This window comes from Poecile atricapillus, chromosome Z, assembly GCF_030490865.1.
Source record: "Poecile atricapillus isolate bPoeAtr1 chromosome Z, bPoeAtr1.hap1, whole genome shotgun sequence".
Lineage (NCBI taxonomy): Eukaryota > Metazoa > Chordata > Aves > Passeriformes > Paridae > Poecile > Poecile atricapillus.
The window spans coordinates 65642694-65659046 of NC_081289.1; the positions used below are offsets into that span (position 1 = coordinate 65642694).

General features: G+C 46.4%; 1 protein-coding gene across 3 annotated transcripts in view; it reads right to left on the reverse strand.

Moving 5' to 3' along the window:
* PAX5 (paired box 5) overlaps positions 1 to 16353 on the reverse strand; it is a 130158-nt gene that overhangs the window by 18146 nt on the left and 95659 nt on the right. For all 3 annotated transcript variants that reach the window (XM_058864675.1, XM_058864676.1, XM_058864677.1), the window contains one exon: positions 12057 to 12158. In XM_058864675.1, the coding sequence (XP_058720658.1) occupies positions 12057 to 12158 (102 nt within the window). The remainder of the gene's footprint in view (positions 1 to 12056; positions 12159 to 16353) is intronic.

A 16353-nucleotide genomic window follows, 5' to 3' on the forward strand; every position in this document is an offset into this window, starting at 1 on the left:
TTCAGCCTTCATAATGGCACTGCAATGTGTAGCTGCATCCAGGAATTACACAAATAATTTAGCTCGTAGCAGAAGATATAAGGTTACAAGCCATAGTAATGCAGACTACAAATATTGTAAAACCTGGAAATTAAGCATTTTGGTAGCATGATACATGCACATTGCTGCTGACGTGGAGGCTGTCTTCAATTATATTCCAATGCAGGTGTGGGAATATAGGCAGGAAAGCATCTGCATGACTGAAGGAGCATCCTCCCAAATCAGCACAGTCTCCAGCATTCCTCTGGTGCCCCAGTCCTTGGTGACTGTGTCAGACCCTATCATGGCCATGGCTCACCTGGGACTGGGACAGCAGCTCCAGGAGAGGGCCAGGTCCTGCCCTTTCTGCCCTTTCTGCCAAGGTGGCATCACCTTTGATAGATGGAAAAGTATCTTGAGGTCACCCCCTGCATGGATGAGCTCTGCAAGCTGAGCCACACAAAATCTCAGCAACTCATCTATTCTACAAGACCAGGTTTCCAGCTGGACTGCAGGTGTCATCCACCCCTGGACTGGTGCTTTAGCACAGTAGCAGGGTATAGTGGTAGTGGGCTTTCCCCACTCTTTCATTGTGGGGAAATTGTGCAAGCTCTGAAACAGACACACATCCTCAGAAGAGATGATGTCAGGTCTTCTGACACCAGAGATGATGCAAATGAATGCCTGAGTGACAGAAGACAGATTTCCACCACACTGCTTTGGTTCTACACCACGTCCACATTACAGACATCTGTTAAATGGAGAATAAAATCTTGTCATCCACTCCCAGGCCTCTGGGAACGTGGCAGCCCAGTCCTCTTGATGGGACACTTTTCTGGCAAATGCTGTGTAGCCTAAGCCATTTCCAAACACTGTCTGCAGCTGCTTATCCTGACTCGATCCAGATGAATCAGCCAAAAATGGTGCTGATGAAGACACAGATGGAGAAGGGATGACAGATAAGGAGTCTCCCCCCACACATAGCAAGTTTGAGGACATCATGGCTTGTCATGACACATGCCCAAGGGGACCCATGGTTCCAAGCAGCTCAGTGCACACCTCACCAGAAGCAGGCACCACATTAACTCCTGGCATTATGTTTCCTGACTTTAGTAAGTGTGCAAGAATTAAAGACGAGCTAGCCTGAGCTGAGATGGCTCTTTCGCCCTAAAGAATACTGGTAGGAGAAATATATGGGGCCACACCAACACCCTGTGTCCACGTTTAACAGACAAAGCAAGCAGGCCTTCTCCTACCTGGGCACTGCTTGTTCCACCATGGAGTCTGTGCACACCTCTCAACATGAGTAAAACATCCATGTCCAACCAGCTGTTACTTATGACAAATTGTTGGTGAAGTAAAGCACACAAGACTGACAGGACTTAATGCATCTGCTGCTGAAAGGACATCAAGTGAGTACAAGAGTGCTGCTTTTAGTCTTTTTATGTAGGAATTAAGGAGGTGACATTTAAATTTCCCAGCTTATTCTACAGTCAGTGCAGAGCCTTATCCCAAACCTGCTTAGGTCATAAGAGACAGATGATTCTCATCTGAAGTATGCCAGTACCACATTTGCTGAGAGAAACTAATGAACACATACTTCCTTCTAGAGACTTCTCACTACCCCATGCAGACTGTCCCTCTTCTCCTGGCCCAGAACATGCATCCCACGAATAGGAGACATATCCTTGAACTCTAAGCTCCTGCATCACCTGTCCAGGGGTTCACACTTGCCTCACACAGCTGACCACACAAACACTGCTTCCTACAGATGGGTAGCTTCTGCTTTAAACTGTTTTCAGAGGAAATTTCTGCTGTGGAAAATGGGCAGTTCTTGGAGCCCCTTCCTTCATTTTTTTCTACAGTATGTCATTTTTATTAACAGTTCTCACTTAAATTTGCTTTCTTTCTGTTACCCCATTTTATTTCTTTTGCACCGATCACAATATGTTGAATTGCACTGCACTGCAATCTATTGTCTAACCATTTTCACTTGTTTTGATAGGGTCTCAAGGAACCCAGAAAATCCTGGGAAGAGAATACTTCATTATCAAAGTATTTCATTTCAATTTGCACCATAGGCATCAGTTCTGAGAACTGGAGTTTACCACAGAGTAGACATTCTATGTTCAAACAGTCCAAACTGTGAGCAAACCCTCTCCAGCAACAATCATAGAGAAGTCAAACGTACCATCTCAGAAAATAAGTCCAGCAAGTAACAAAAAGACTGAATTCATAAACAACAGTCTGCAGGGAAATGTCTGCAAAGTCCCCCAAAACCTCTACAGGGGTCATCCTCCCATGGCAGAGAGGAGTGATCAGGGAGCTGGGGATGTTTGGGTTCAGGATCTAGTCTGCAGCATTCTCTCAGCCACAAAAATACTGGAAGCAGGAGAACTCCATCTCATTGCAGGACAACTCCTTGACACCTTGAAGCTGGGCAGATATTGAACCCCTGTCATGATGAGCTAGGCACATCACTCAGTGCATACAGAAACCCCAGCTGGGGATGGCATATGAGAAGCCCCCTCTGAGACAAAAATCTCAGCAAGAGGCGGGCTAGCCAGGATCTAATACTCAGGAAGAAAGAAAATGGATCATCCCAGCCCTCACCACATGGAAGCACTAGATAGTTGAGCTGTTGAGCTCAGATGTGATGAGAACTTAGACTTTACTCTCCCATCACTGTTGCCAGCTGCTATTCTGTGTGGTATAGCAGGAAAAGAGCAGCCGTGTCACACTCCTGCTCGTGGACACACTGGGCCATGAAGTGCTTTCCACTCCACTTACTTTGGGGATCTCAGCATTTGCCCATTGTCAAACACAATTTGTCTGGAAACTGCCTGGTTGATTTGATGGCTGGTCTGGCTGCTCCACAAACCCTACATGTAAGGTAATCTGATGCTTGAGCCACAGCTGCGAGCCCAGACAGATGCTGAGCTCTTTGCAGGCAAAGCTCCAACAGTTTGCTGTTCTTAACTGAGACACTTTTGTAATCTCCAACTTTTTTAACTCTGTGTCCTGATGTAACACAAAGGAGACACAAGCATGAAAAAAAGAATGCTCAGCAATTATAATCTGTGTGGTGTGCTCTCACATGGCTATCCCTCTCCCCTGAGAAACCACACTGTGTGCAAGACAGTGTGTGAGTTCAGCCCTGCAAGTCCAGGTAAGTTCTAGCTGTTCCCTCCTTGCTCACTGGCAATGCCAGTGTGAGACTCAGAACACCAGTCACTTGAATCATAGAATCACAGAATAACAGAACGGTTTGGATTGCATAGAACCTTGAAGTTCATGTAGTCCGAACACCTGCCATGAGACTACACCAGGCACTACACCATTCCACTATCCCAGGCTGCTCCAAGCCCCACCAACCTGGCCTTAGACACTTCCAGGGATGTGGCAGCCACAGCTTCTCTGGGCAATCTGTGCAATGTCTTATCACTCTCATAGCTCTGCTACACTAATCCAAACCACAATTTTTCAAAATCAGAACTAATGTAGGTCTCATGGCTTTCTAATTACAGTTATCTTTTCCTTACTGTTTTTTTCACCAAATGACAGCTGTCTGTAATGAAGAAACAAGAGCAAACAGGAGTGGATCTGTGAAATGCAGAGGATGCAGCACTGTGCCTCACCCTCAACATGCCACATCTGGCTGGACACCCAGCTGTCCCAGCCAGGACATTAGGGGTGCATCATCTGGGCAGCCATTGTCACTGCTGCCTTTGAGAGCCAGCAGAACAATGTTCTTTTAGCAAACCCTCTGTAAAACTGCTCCTGCCTTTGCAGAAGAAGATTTCAGTGTCCCTGCACCCTCTACATACAGGGGGAGTGTCCTTAGTGCCCAGAGGAGACTCTGGGAGCTGCCTGGGTAGGGACAAAATGATCCTGCATATGGCAAACTCTTAAAATCAGACTCATGTACCAGGTCCTACACAGTATATTACTGAGCTTTTAACACATCATCTTTAAATTTCTGGCTCTAGATACTTTAGGGCAGTTTATTGTAGCTGCCAGCACAAGGGGTCTCAAAATTACTGTATTGTAGAGGACAGAAAAATGTTTAGTAACATAACCTCCCCCTAAAATAAAAGAAACAAACCAGCAACAAAGACTTACTAAATTTTCACTGTTGTTTTTACAACCACCAATCTTTCTTAAAGGTGGACAGCACATCGGACCTGTAACACTGGATGATCATTAACAGAAAACCATTTGCAGCTGCCACCAGGGTCTCCCTGTGGGTAGTCTGGAGAGGGAATAGCCCCATGGTTCCCTTCTGGGGATGCAGAACGAGCCCTGTGCCACCAGCTGCATGCCTCTCTCTCTTTTCTCCCATGTTCAGGGACCATGGGTGGATATGGTGCAGCAGCATCCCATCACTGCCCAGAGCACCATCCTCTGCAGTGATGCTCCACGAGCTTCAAAGCCACAGACAACCCAGGAATCTTGGCTAAGGCTCCAGAAAAAAATCACCACAAGCCCTGGTTTCCATCCCTCAATCCTAAAAAACCCCAACCTCAACACTCTTTGATCCAAAGAGCTGCTTAAATTGAACACTGGTATCTGAACAGAACACTCCCCTATCCCAAGGGCAACATCACACAGCTGCTGGAGCCCCAAACCCTGGCACCATCCAGGGGTGGGAAGGGGACAATTTTGGCATAGAGGTCTGGCTGGAAGATGCACCCCAACCCACAGCCCCCGGTGTCACCACTGCTGGCTGACAAGATAGATGGATTTGACTGAAGGCAGCCAAACTGTCACTCAGGAGGTGCCCCCTCGGTACTCTTCTGGCTGGATCTACCGGAGGATGGGCTTGCCTGAGCCCCTCCTGTCAGGGATTTCAAAGGGAACAAGCAGCTGAATGTGGATCTGACAGCTCAGCCGAATTAGGGCTATTTGCATGCTAATTTCTACCGTGCTTAACCCACTGGCAGACCTAGAGCGGGAGGCAGCCTCTGCATGTTTGGAACAATGCTTGACTGATCTAGCTGCGTTAACGAGGAAATTATGGTAATTTTGTTATTACAAATGCATAGAAATTTCCAAAGAGTGGAGCAATACAATATGTTTTCTCTCCTCCTCCTCACTCCTAAATACAGACCTCTTTGTTTATATACACTTCACCTTGCTTACTTATGTTTAGATATGCACAATGTCTCACCTCAACAGGAGGAGGAGGAAATTATGGACAAAACAGAGAGGGCCAGCAAAGCAGAGCAGTCTGCCTTTGCCTTTACTCAGCTGGAGTAAAGAGCAGAGGGCCTAACTCACCCCAGGTGAGGGGAAGGTAGATCAGTAGATCCAAAGGCTGTAGGCTTCCAGCATTTCATCTTCCTGCCCTTGTCAGCATAATTTCTATATCAATTCAACAAAATAATATCTGACAACATAATTTTGAAAACAATATAGATTTTATCTATATTCTGTGCAAGCATGGTAACTACATTCCTGACAGACAAGAACCAAAATGTTTCTCTAGACTTCCAAGATTCTGGCAGACCCTCATTCAAAATGTCCACAAGCAGAGGATAAACATATATTATTTACCTAACTGCTTAATGATTAATTAAGGGAATAATTTGTCAGCTGGTTTGAAATTTGCCCCAATATATTTGTGATGGCACATCATATACTCCATCATAAGTGATGAAACTTCTCTGGGATTTGTCTTCTAAGACTACAAAAGAGTGGGGAGACACTTCTGTGGAACAGTTCCAGACTTGGGGAAAAATGCAAAAAATTAGCTTAAGCAGAAAAGGCCATGGCAGCACTTCTGTCCTTTGGTAACAGGTCCTCTGACTGTGGCATTGAAGCCTTGGATGATTTTGCATGAATCTGCAGAGGTTGAAGTTGTTGTTGGGGTGCACCAGGGGACATTTGGGTTTGGATTTGAGCTACATGAGCTGTCAAAAAGGTACAAGTGCCTATAACCCAAACACACATACCCATCCCAGCCACAACAGCAGCATGAAGCAGATGGAAGAGATGGCACAACTGGGAGTCACTTCCAAGCTCTGAGGAGGTGACTTGCAAATTGTCTGCTTCACCAAAGAATTTTTAAGGTTTATTCCTCATTTGCTTTATGTCTCTCTAGCATAAAGGGCCAGAATCTCCTTCCGGTCTCACTGGCGAGAATAATGTCAGCATTCAGCTAACCAAGCAGTCCAGCATTATGCTGTACAACAGAGGAGGACCTGGTTCATTGATGCCCTCTGACATCCCATATACTGCAATTTGCAGTTTCAAATTTTCAAATTTCATTTTCAAATTTCTCTGTCCCTGGTTTTAGGCATTTAATGTCTCAGCTGCTTCTCTTTTATTTCCTAAGTATTGTCATAAGATTACAACATGATGTTGCAAAACTTTCGTAAAGATACAGCCAGAACAAAAAACAGTAACCAAAAAAAAAAAAACTATGAATAAGGTCTTCAGTGTGGCAGTGGATCTGAATTCCACCAGTCTTTACAGACTGGATCCTGGTAGTCCCACTCATCCAAATATCTGCCTCCTAACCCCTTCATGACATGAGGCTGGCATTCTGTCCCCCTGTACCCCTTGCTGCAGGCTGGGTGCCAGTGGATTGAGGGAAGGTGCTATCCCTTGCAGACTCAGTGTGAGGAACAGCCCCAACAGGAAGAAATCACACAACCTTACTGCTCCTCAGCATCAATACCTGCCAGCCACAATGAAAAAATGCATTTCATGTGCATGCAAAAATCTATTTTGTTTGCAACATCATCTCCTTCCCCTTCACATGTTAGAGCAAGCATCTTCCCCTAGATAAAACACTGCTAATGACAGCATAGCTATTTTTTATGCCTTTCTTTTCAAAGCCCAGTTTTGAATGTCAGTGTTTTCAGGTCCCTTTAGTCGGGTAATTGCACATAGACTTCTTATAAAGGAAATTCATTTGTTCAGGGTCACTGCATGGTTTTTCATTAAAAACAAATTACCGGTGTTCAGAAAGGACATCTGGGTTTCAAGAGTCCCATTAATGACTATATTCTCAGCATCACTATTCTGGAGAGTCTACCCTTTCCTGTCACCCAGCATGCAGAGCCTGCCAGGAGAGGAGGGGATGGGGTGAACAGCAGCCCTGGGAAGGGGAAAGGGGGTGGCAGAGCAGGGGCTTCAACCCTGGAGCCCCAGGAATGGGGAGAGGGGACAGGAACTGAGGGGAAAGAGCACTTCTATCACAAGAACTGGAATAAGGATATAGGCGAGTTATCATGGCTACTTGCATATGACCAGCTCAGCTGCAGCATCATAGCATGATGGCAAGAGCACGCTTAGGCATGTGGACACAGGTGTGGCTTGTCCAAACCCCTGTCTCAGCAATGAAATTGCGGAAAACCCTTCTGCCTCAGCGCTGTCCAGACTCAAATGGGACACAGCTTCTGGTATGGTTTGCTTGGAGCAGGCACACATACTTTAGCTCTTGCACAACTCCTCATGTTTCCCCTCTTTCCCCTTACTGCTGGCCACCATCTGCCCCACACATGGGAGAACTCTGACCTTCAGACACACCTTGAGAGCAGACCCATGGACACAAGCAGTGATCTGTGAAGAGAGATCTAAGCCAGTACTGGAAACAGGCTGGTGGTTTGTGAAGCTACAAAAGATCAAGAAAAGACCCCAGGCAAGCAGCACTGATCCCTGTCACCATTCCAGCTCCAGTTAGCATGGCAGCAGAGCCCATGAAGGAGGAGGAATAGCACTGGAGAGAAGGCCCAGTCTTCCAGAGGTCAGGGAAATATGACAATTGTATGGTCTCTATGACCAGCCAACAGCTGCTTCAGAAGCTGCACTTCTGTTCAAACACTAAACCAGGACATCACCTCAGGAAAGGGCTCTGAGGCCCCCCACACTAGCCACAGAGTAAAACCCCTGCAAACACTGCATTTCCCAGTGTGCACCCAGCTTGCTTCTGCTGAGCTCCCAAAGCAAAGTGTGAGGAAGCAAATAGAGCGGAGAAGTCAGAAAATGCAAGCGAAAGACAGCACCATCTCCATCCAAAGATGCCAACAGTCCCAGGACCACATCTCTGTAATGAAACAAGCACAGCCAGGTGGCACAAGGCTTCACGTTTTGAGTACATGACAGGGTGGAGAAGATGCAGTTTGCTCCTGCCTGCTCTTCCCAAGAGATTTTTCCCCAGAAAGGAAAGGCTGCCAGGAAAACACTGCTCCATGTTTCCAAAACAAAAGCACCTTAGCAGCACAGCCATAGTGTGAACAAATGGTAACAACAGTACCAAATTATTTGGGATAATTTCTGGTATATATAATTTCTGCACACAGTATCTCAGTAATCCTATGCCCTAAGATGATGCTGAGGCTACAAATCTAGTAGGACCCAACAATGGATTAAAGCTTTAAACAGGTAATGAAAATATACAGAGAGCTGCACTAGGCAAAATGAACATTTACAAGGAATATAAACTTCCATGCTTCAAGGCATCAGCCATCAGACAATAAGGGTTAAAGAGAAGTGTTCATTCTGTGCAAGCTGCTCCAGGTGCTGCTATGTCCACTTCCCCAGGTGAGGTTGGTGGCTGTTCCTAGGATCCTGTGGCTTCCCATGATATACCACATGATAGAGTCAATGTTAATGCCTGCTGCCAGCACGTCCAGGAATAATTATCAATAGTCACCAATCTTACATTGGGTCTACCTGCCTTCTCCTGTCATTAATCGTCTCCTGGAGGAAAAGGTGAGTCAGGCATGGGACATAGAGCACAGGCAAACAGAATGCCAAGCCAGGGGCTGGAAGAAGGTGCCATTGGACTGCTGCAGCATGAGACTGTGGTCACAGGACGGAAGAGGAATGTGGAAAGCGACTTTTTCCAGTCCTTGTGCAGACATTAGGATCTTCCCTATGACAGAGAAGATGTCTATAGGTCTCCCTCCAGCCTCAAACTGGATTCATGGTTCAAGTTATTTAATGGTAACTGGGGTCTAGAGCAGAAGTATCTCTTCTGAATGGACTGCTGGCACCATTCCTTTAGAGTGAGGGGCTTGATCTCCCTCTGTTAACAGCTTCCTCCATCCCTACTCATGGTATCAGGCAGAAGCATATGAATTTCTGCAGCGCAATTCCAGCAGCACCTCAGTTGAAACACTGAGTCATGGAATGACCAGCCATTTCAGGACAGAAAGGTCTTCAGGATGTCTCAAGGGCCTTCTCAGTGCGGAATCAGCAATAAGACCAGAGCGGAATACTCAGGGGTTCACACAACGTGGCCTTGAAAGCCCTCAACCATGGGGACAGCACAACCCCTCAGCAACCTGTTTCACCACTGGGCCCATCTCTTGGGGAAAAAGTTTGGAGACTTTTGTCGTACCCAGTTACATCTTGCTTGTTCTGACTTACACCAATTATTTCTTTGCATTAAGGGGGCCCAAACCAGGACTATTCCCATTGTGAGACAATAGGTTCCAAGTGAGGGGGGATAATTCCTTCCCTCCAGTTCCTGCCCAGGAGCTGACCATTCTCATCACAAGTGCAGATGGCAGACTGATGTTCAGCTCTCAGTCTGCCTCATCCCTGGAACTGCTTCAGGAACTGAACAGTCTTCAGCCTGTTTTGTGTCAAAGTGGTGCCTTTCCTGGTGCAGGATCTTTTGGTTTGCCCTTGCTGGGTTTCATGCTCCAACTCAGCCTGTCTACGTGCCTCCACATCACTGTCCTGCTCTGGAGCCTACTGATGGCATCATTCAGGTTAGTATCCTCTGAACACCTAGTAAGCTGGCTATCTTCTAGTTGTGGAAGTTGTGAACCAAGAGAGACCTCTATCTGTGCCCTGCAGTTCTGTGCATGGTACCAGCACCCAGCTGGAGTGTGGCATTAGGCACTACCTCTGAGCCTGACCACCCAGACTGTTGTTTTCCCACCTATCTACCCATCTGTCCCCACGATGGCATTTAACTTGTGCCCTGTGACATGGGAGCAATGTGGATGTTAGCACCTCAGCACAGCCCAGACAGCTCCCCTCTGGTCAATTCTACACCAGTCAATTCTGCACCAAAAGGCAGGAGGAGCTTGCAGGGCCAATGGCCTGCAGAGGAAACACATTCATAGGAGCCTCAAGCAATGCCAGCTGTCAGTCCCTAAAGCTTCGGACTGAAATCAAACCATGTGTTTGCTTGTTTGGTTCCTTCCAAGAAAAGCATTTGAATAGATTATTCTTTGCCATAGCAGACAAGACACATAAAAATGGAAATTCACTGCTGATATGCAAGTCCCTTGTTTTGCAGGAAAGGAAGGAAATGTGAAATTTTGAGCATGTGTTTGAACAAGCCATGGAGACGCAGCAGAGACAGGTTCCTGTGTATCTCCTTGCCTCTGGGAGAGATAAGGAAGGACCTGAGTCTAACAGGGGGAAAAAGTGCTTCTGTTGGGATGAGCAGTGGTGACGGAGCTGGAGAAGAGATAAGGACAGAACATGAAACTGGATCCGCACATCTTGCAAATGCAGGGAGTGTGAACATTTCCCGTGCCCCATAGGCAATCTACAGACCTCAGCAGGTGTGGGACAAACACCCAGTGTGCTAAGGGCTGGGTTTACTCCTATCAGCAGGTGCAATGGCAGTAGCAACAAGCATGCAACAAAACACTGCTTGTGTGTTATCATGTATACATTTCTCCCATGTCTCTAACCACTTAACTCACACAATTGCTTAATTACAAGCAGAAATTCATGGCTAATGATTAAAAATCTTATCAAGGAAGCACATTTCTAGCAAAGGCTCCAAAAACTAGAACAAGGCATAGACAGGTCGTGAGATAAATTCCTGAAAGCTAGCACAATAAACACATGCCTATGCTCAGGCATGACAATTTGGCCATTTTAGAACAAGCAGGGATGTGTCAATGGTAGCAGACTAGGTCTGTCACTTGCCTTACTGTCAACCCCTCAGGGACTGTGGTGCAAGGCTCTAAAGCTGGTCCTACAAAGGAGTCAAAGAAGGATTGAGAAGGCATTTTGGATGCTAGTTAGCAAATTCTCACTTAAATGAGACGAAGAACCTACAGGAATTGCGGCTGACCTTCACACTAGCTGGAGCAGAAGGTTGTTATTAAAGGAACCAGTGAGAGGAACAGTGCAGTTATTCAATATAATGGGTCACACAAGCCTATATGTAGTTAAAAATAAAATCTATTACCTGGGAAAATCAGCTCAGATGACTACATCACTGAACCTCACAGTGCACCTCCTCTGGCTGAACACTATTAAGCCCCACATCCTGCAGCTCTGCCAATCCACCCTTGCAGCTGCTCCCAAAGAACTGGTAATTCCCCAGAAAAAATACAGGAGTGCTGTGCCCCACCACTCCTTGCTGCCAGTACCCAGGAGTCCCCATCCTACTCTGAATTGTGTGCAGATCTGCAGCTAACAGTGCTGAAGGCTGGCATCAGTGATGTGACATACCTGCAGAACCTACCCTGCCCACCCCAGTCACCTGCACAACCTTAGTTTCTGCTGCTACATAGGCAAGTAGTAGCCACCAGCTGGCTCATGACACCTGGCATTTCTGACTGTGAGGTTCCAAAATGGGAGGTAAATTACAGAAGTATAGTGTCCTGGGAACAACTTGGTGTACCCATGAGTCAGGTTGGCACGCAGGAAGTCTGAGGCCAGGACATGTCCAGCCCCCAGGGCCAATGACCTCACTGCTGGAGCAGCACAGAGGGACAATGTTGGAAGAAACAAGGTGAGTTAGAGCAAAGCTGGAGTCAGGTGAGTAGAGCCTGGCACAGCCCAGTATGGAGCAATCTCCAGGCTCCACAGAAGGGAGGCTGGGAGCTCCTTCAGCATTTCAGTGCCAACACTTCACTTTGGCACTCTGCAGATTATGCAGCCTCTTGTTCTGGGGAGCCTGGTCCTACTTCACTCAGGATCACTCCACACCTACCCTTCAGTACTGTGGCTTCTACCTGGCAGAACATTTACAGCACACAGTGTTTCTCTCCTGAAACGCTATTTGTTTTCCTTTCATGTTTTCCTTCCCCCCTACTCTGAAGACTCACCAGGCACCATTCCTGTCAGCGCCGGAGCGGAGTAGCTGCCCTGTCCAGCAGGAGGGACATGCGGAGGGTATCCTGGGAGGGTTGTACTTGCCAGCTCTCGACCTGAGGAATCAAACCAACAAATCACCACGTGAGCATTGCGACAAGCAGACATGGTTTTACATCTCCCCAAGCACCCAGAACACAGCCATGCATTTGTCATCACTGCTCTGTGAGGACCAGCATGGGATTTCCAGCCTGGCAGGGAGGGCAGGCACAGTTTTGTTTTCTCTATAAGCTGCCACAAAGCTCCAATGAAGTGCGAGACTGGAAGGTGAAGAGCAGAGCTCTGCAGGGAGAGGAACAGACCCGCCTGAACTCCAGCTGCTCACCCCTATTCCCAAATTCCTCTAAAGCTTAGATTTGTAAAGTCAAAAGCAGTGAAATGGGAAATAACACAGAGCTTAATGACATTTTGCCAGAAAACTCCCTAGAAAATCACATGCACAGGCTGAGACTGTTTGAGATCTAAATACAATGCAGGGCATTCATTTTATCTCTTACTAAAGCAGTAAAATAATAATAATAATAATAAATATATATATATATATAGCAAACACATGGCATTGAGACATGAAGGTGGTTTAAAATACAGTTTGTGACAGTGCCAGAAGAAGAGTCAGATTTGCAAACACAGCCTGATGCACTGCTCTTTCCTTAGCCACAGAAGTATGGGTTTTAGTCAAGCATCCACAGGACTTCCCACAAAAGCAGGCAGTGGGATGTTTTCCATTTCCCTCTGCCCCTGGACCTGGGGTCTGGGGTACCCTCTCTTCCTTCATCTTCTCCCAGACACATCTCCTATCACCTTCAAGGACATGTTTCTGCTGGCAGTGTAAAGACCAGAGGTCAGATAGCATTACTCACATAATGCTACAGAAGTGTTTCCTCAGTCATGTCTGGACCCTGCTCCCATGTGGAGATTTTGGAATAGTCACCATCCCTTCAGGCTGCTGCAGTGAGATTTTGGGTAGACCACTGTCAGCTGTGGCCACAAGACACCCTCCAGAAGAAAACCATGCTCTTATGATCTCATCAGTCAGGATCCATCCCTCACCCCAGAGGAAATCCTGGAGCTCACTCATGGTCTTCTGGGCTCCCATGGCATCCTTGGGCAGAACACTTTGCCAAGGAGAAGTTGCTTTCAAGACACACACATTGGTAGCATTGACCTTTTAACACCATGGCTTGGTCAGCAGCTGGATGTAGGCTCTGCAATCTCCTCCCAGTGTGAGCATCAGGTACCACTTCAGTTTGCCCCTCAGATACACCCCTCTGGCTCTTCCAGCCTGTCAAGTGGCTCCTCCAAGGCCAGGAAAAAATGAGGGGTCCATCAGATCCAAACCACAGCTAGAGACAGGAGCACTGCATGAGAGCTTAGCTCTGAAAAGCCGAGTGTGCACCTCAGTTATGAGGAAGGGACTCTGGGCTGCATGAAGCACCTGGCCCTTCTGCTCTTCCAGCCTCTACAGGACAGGGATCACTCTGGCATCAGTCAAATCCAAGATCCTGCTGGCCCAAAACAGCTCATTAGCAAAAATCAGGTTCCTTCCTTAAAAGGCAGTATATTGTATCAGCAAAAGTTACATGACTTTGTTGATTTTAGCACCACTGATGAGAAAAAATGCACAGATTCTGTTTTTTTACATCATGTTCTGTAGGCAATTGTTTTTAATACAGTTTACTTTTTTCAAGCCTGTAGAGCTTGGAGATATTGAAACTGAAAAGCTTTACAGAAAGCCAAAACAATTTTTTTAAAGTTTTTTGTTTGGTGAAGATTTTGAGCCCAAATTTAATTTTTAACTGATCCAAAAATAAAATTTTTAAATCTTCCTTTTTTTGATCTATTTTAATAAATGAGACTTCATCAGATGAGACAAGAGACAGGTATACAAGTAATTGCAAATTGTGGCTCACAATCTCCGGGTCATGGCCATAAAGACTGCCTCCCGCTACCCTCAGATGAAGGGGTGTATGCCAAAACTCCAGCATTGCTGCAGTGATCTCTTAGCACATGCCCCACTTTCCTCCACACTCAGTATCCACAAATCAGGATGCAAGCTGTTCCTCTCAGGCCTTTCCTACAGAATGCATTCTGGTGCATTCACATCCTAAAAGAATTTAAGGTTCAAAACAATTTTGATTAATTTGCTCTCCAGTGCTAGGGCGAAGTCACATCCCTTACGGAAGGACATAATGAATTCTAATTATTCAGTGCAGGCAGAAAATGGTTATTTTAGATTAAAATGTTCTCCCCTCATCACTGCCCTGCTTCCTTCTCTCCCATGCAAAATTAAATGCTTTATGTCACCTCTACAGTCTGGAGATTACAGAAGTATCTGCAGTCTACATAAAGTCAGTCTCACAAGCTAAGTTCACCCCCAGTGCTAGCAGGGACGCAGCTAACGGCTGTCCCTAATGCAGACGAACATTTCACAGGCTGACTACTGCCACCTAGGAGCCCTCCAGAGACCCAGGAGGGAAATCAGGACTCGTCCCTTCCTTGGTTGTATGGTGTCACCACAGAATGGCACAACATGGAATGCCCCAAAGGTGCCTTGACCTGTGGGAAAACTCCCCCTCCCAAACTGGCCCACACTGACTACATACCACTCCTCACTTTCCACAGCTATCATGAAAACCTTGACATATACTTCAGCATCTTGCAATATTACAAATTCTTTGCTTTCTCCAAAGCCACTGCCACACCAGAATGATTAGGATTATTGTCAAGGGCACTGAGCAAGGTAACCACCATGACCAACAGTATGACAAGTATGACAACTCTGCTCCTCAGTAAATAAAGAAAACATCACCCACGATCTATTCCACAGGTCTGGGCTAGTTTCCATTACATCCCATTTCCAAATGAAATGTTCTGTCATCTATCAACAAATCTTCCTTGTAGGGTCCCCACAGGCAAGTTTCAGGGAGGGCCTGAGAGGCCCCAGTTCTGGCAAGCTTCAGCTGCACTAAAACAATTGATTTAAGAGAAAAACACTACTCCACCTTGTACAAAGAGAGGTTATGAAGGAGCCTCTGCTCCAGGGTGTTCCTGCCTTACTCATATAGGCAAAGCACTCAAGAGGAAACGAACATCTACATTTTAGCAGTAGGAAACATGGACATAGGAACCTAGGTCCTTCAGGACACATTTTTTTCTTAATGTCTTTGTCCTGTGATTTTTGAAGGTTATTTTAGACACCTAAAGTTAGAAATGGGGCAGAAGCAGCTGTGGACAGAGCAACCTCCTTGCATTGCTGGGCTGGTATTGTGCAGGACAGAGCAGCTCAGCTGCCAGCTCCAGCCTATGGAGAAGTTCAACTAGAGCAGAGCTTAGCAGAATTTTCTAAGGTAGCCAACAACCTCTTTCCAACAACTTCTGCCAACAGTTTTAAGCTCCAAGTACCAAAACACCTTTCTGAGTCTTTCCTACAGTGGCCTCCCCATGGAGAGGCTGATGGCCCAAGCAGCATCGGTACCTTCAGTGATGTCTCCTGACCTGAAACCAGCACACCTCCATGACAGAACGAGCACACAGCAGCTCTAGTGCTCATTCAGCTGGACCCTGCCATCTCCTTTATCCAATCACCTCCTCCAGACTGCTTCACCAGGCTCCTTCAGGTTCCTGGCAAATACCTCCAAGGCAATACTGACTCATCACTCATCTGACTTCCAGAGGTAAAATGTCTTACGGGGAGCACCAGTATTGTCATTGTGAGGAGTGGAGCAAACGCCTCTGCTACAGATGCCCCTGTACATGTCAAAGGTTCGGCACACAGATGATAGTCCATAAATGTCCATCCCTCCATTCACTAGGAGCTGGCAACACTCACAATGAAAGCAAATTATCATTTTGCAAAGAAAGTGTAAATAAGGAATTTTCTTCCGTAAAAGAAATATTGCCACCCGCTACAGGAGAGCTTAGCAGCAACCCCTGCAGAGATGAGGCAAGCAGCTCTTGGGCATCAGCAAATGTCCCTGCTGCAGGACAAAATGTCTGCAGCAGAGAGCAGCCTGCAGCAGCAAAGGACTCTCCTGTCTCACAACCACAATGCAAAAAAAAGAGGGAGCAGTTTAGAAGCATTCCTCGATTCATCTACCCTCTTTAAAAAAAATCATGAGGTGGCAAAGAGCATTTTCAAGTGTGTCTTTGTACACTACTGTGTGTAAACGTGAATCCAATTAACTTCAAATTTAACTACTAATGAAATTATCTCATTTTGCTATCAGCTCAGCTCTCATCCATGGCAGTAAT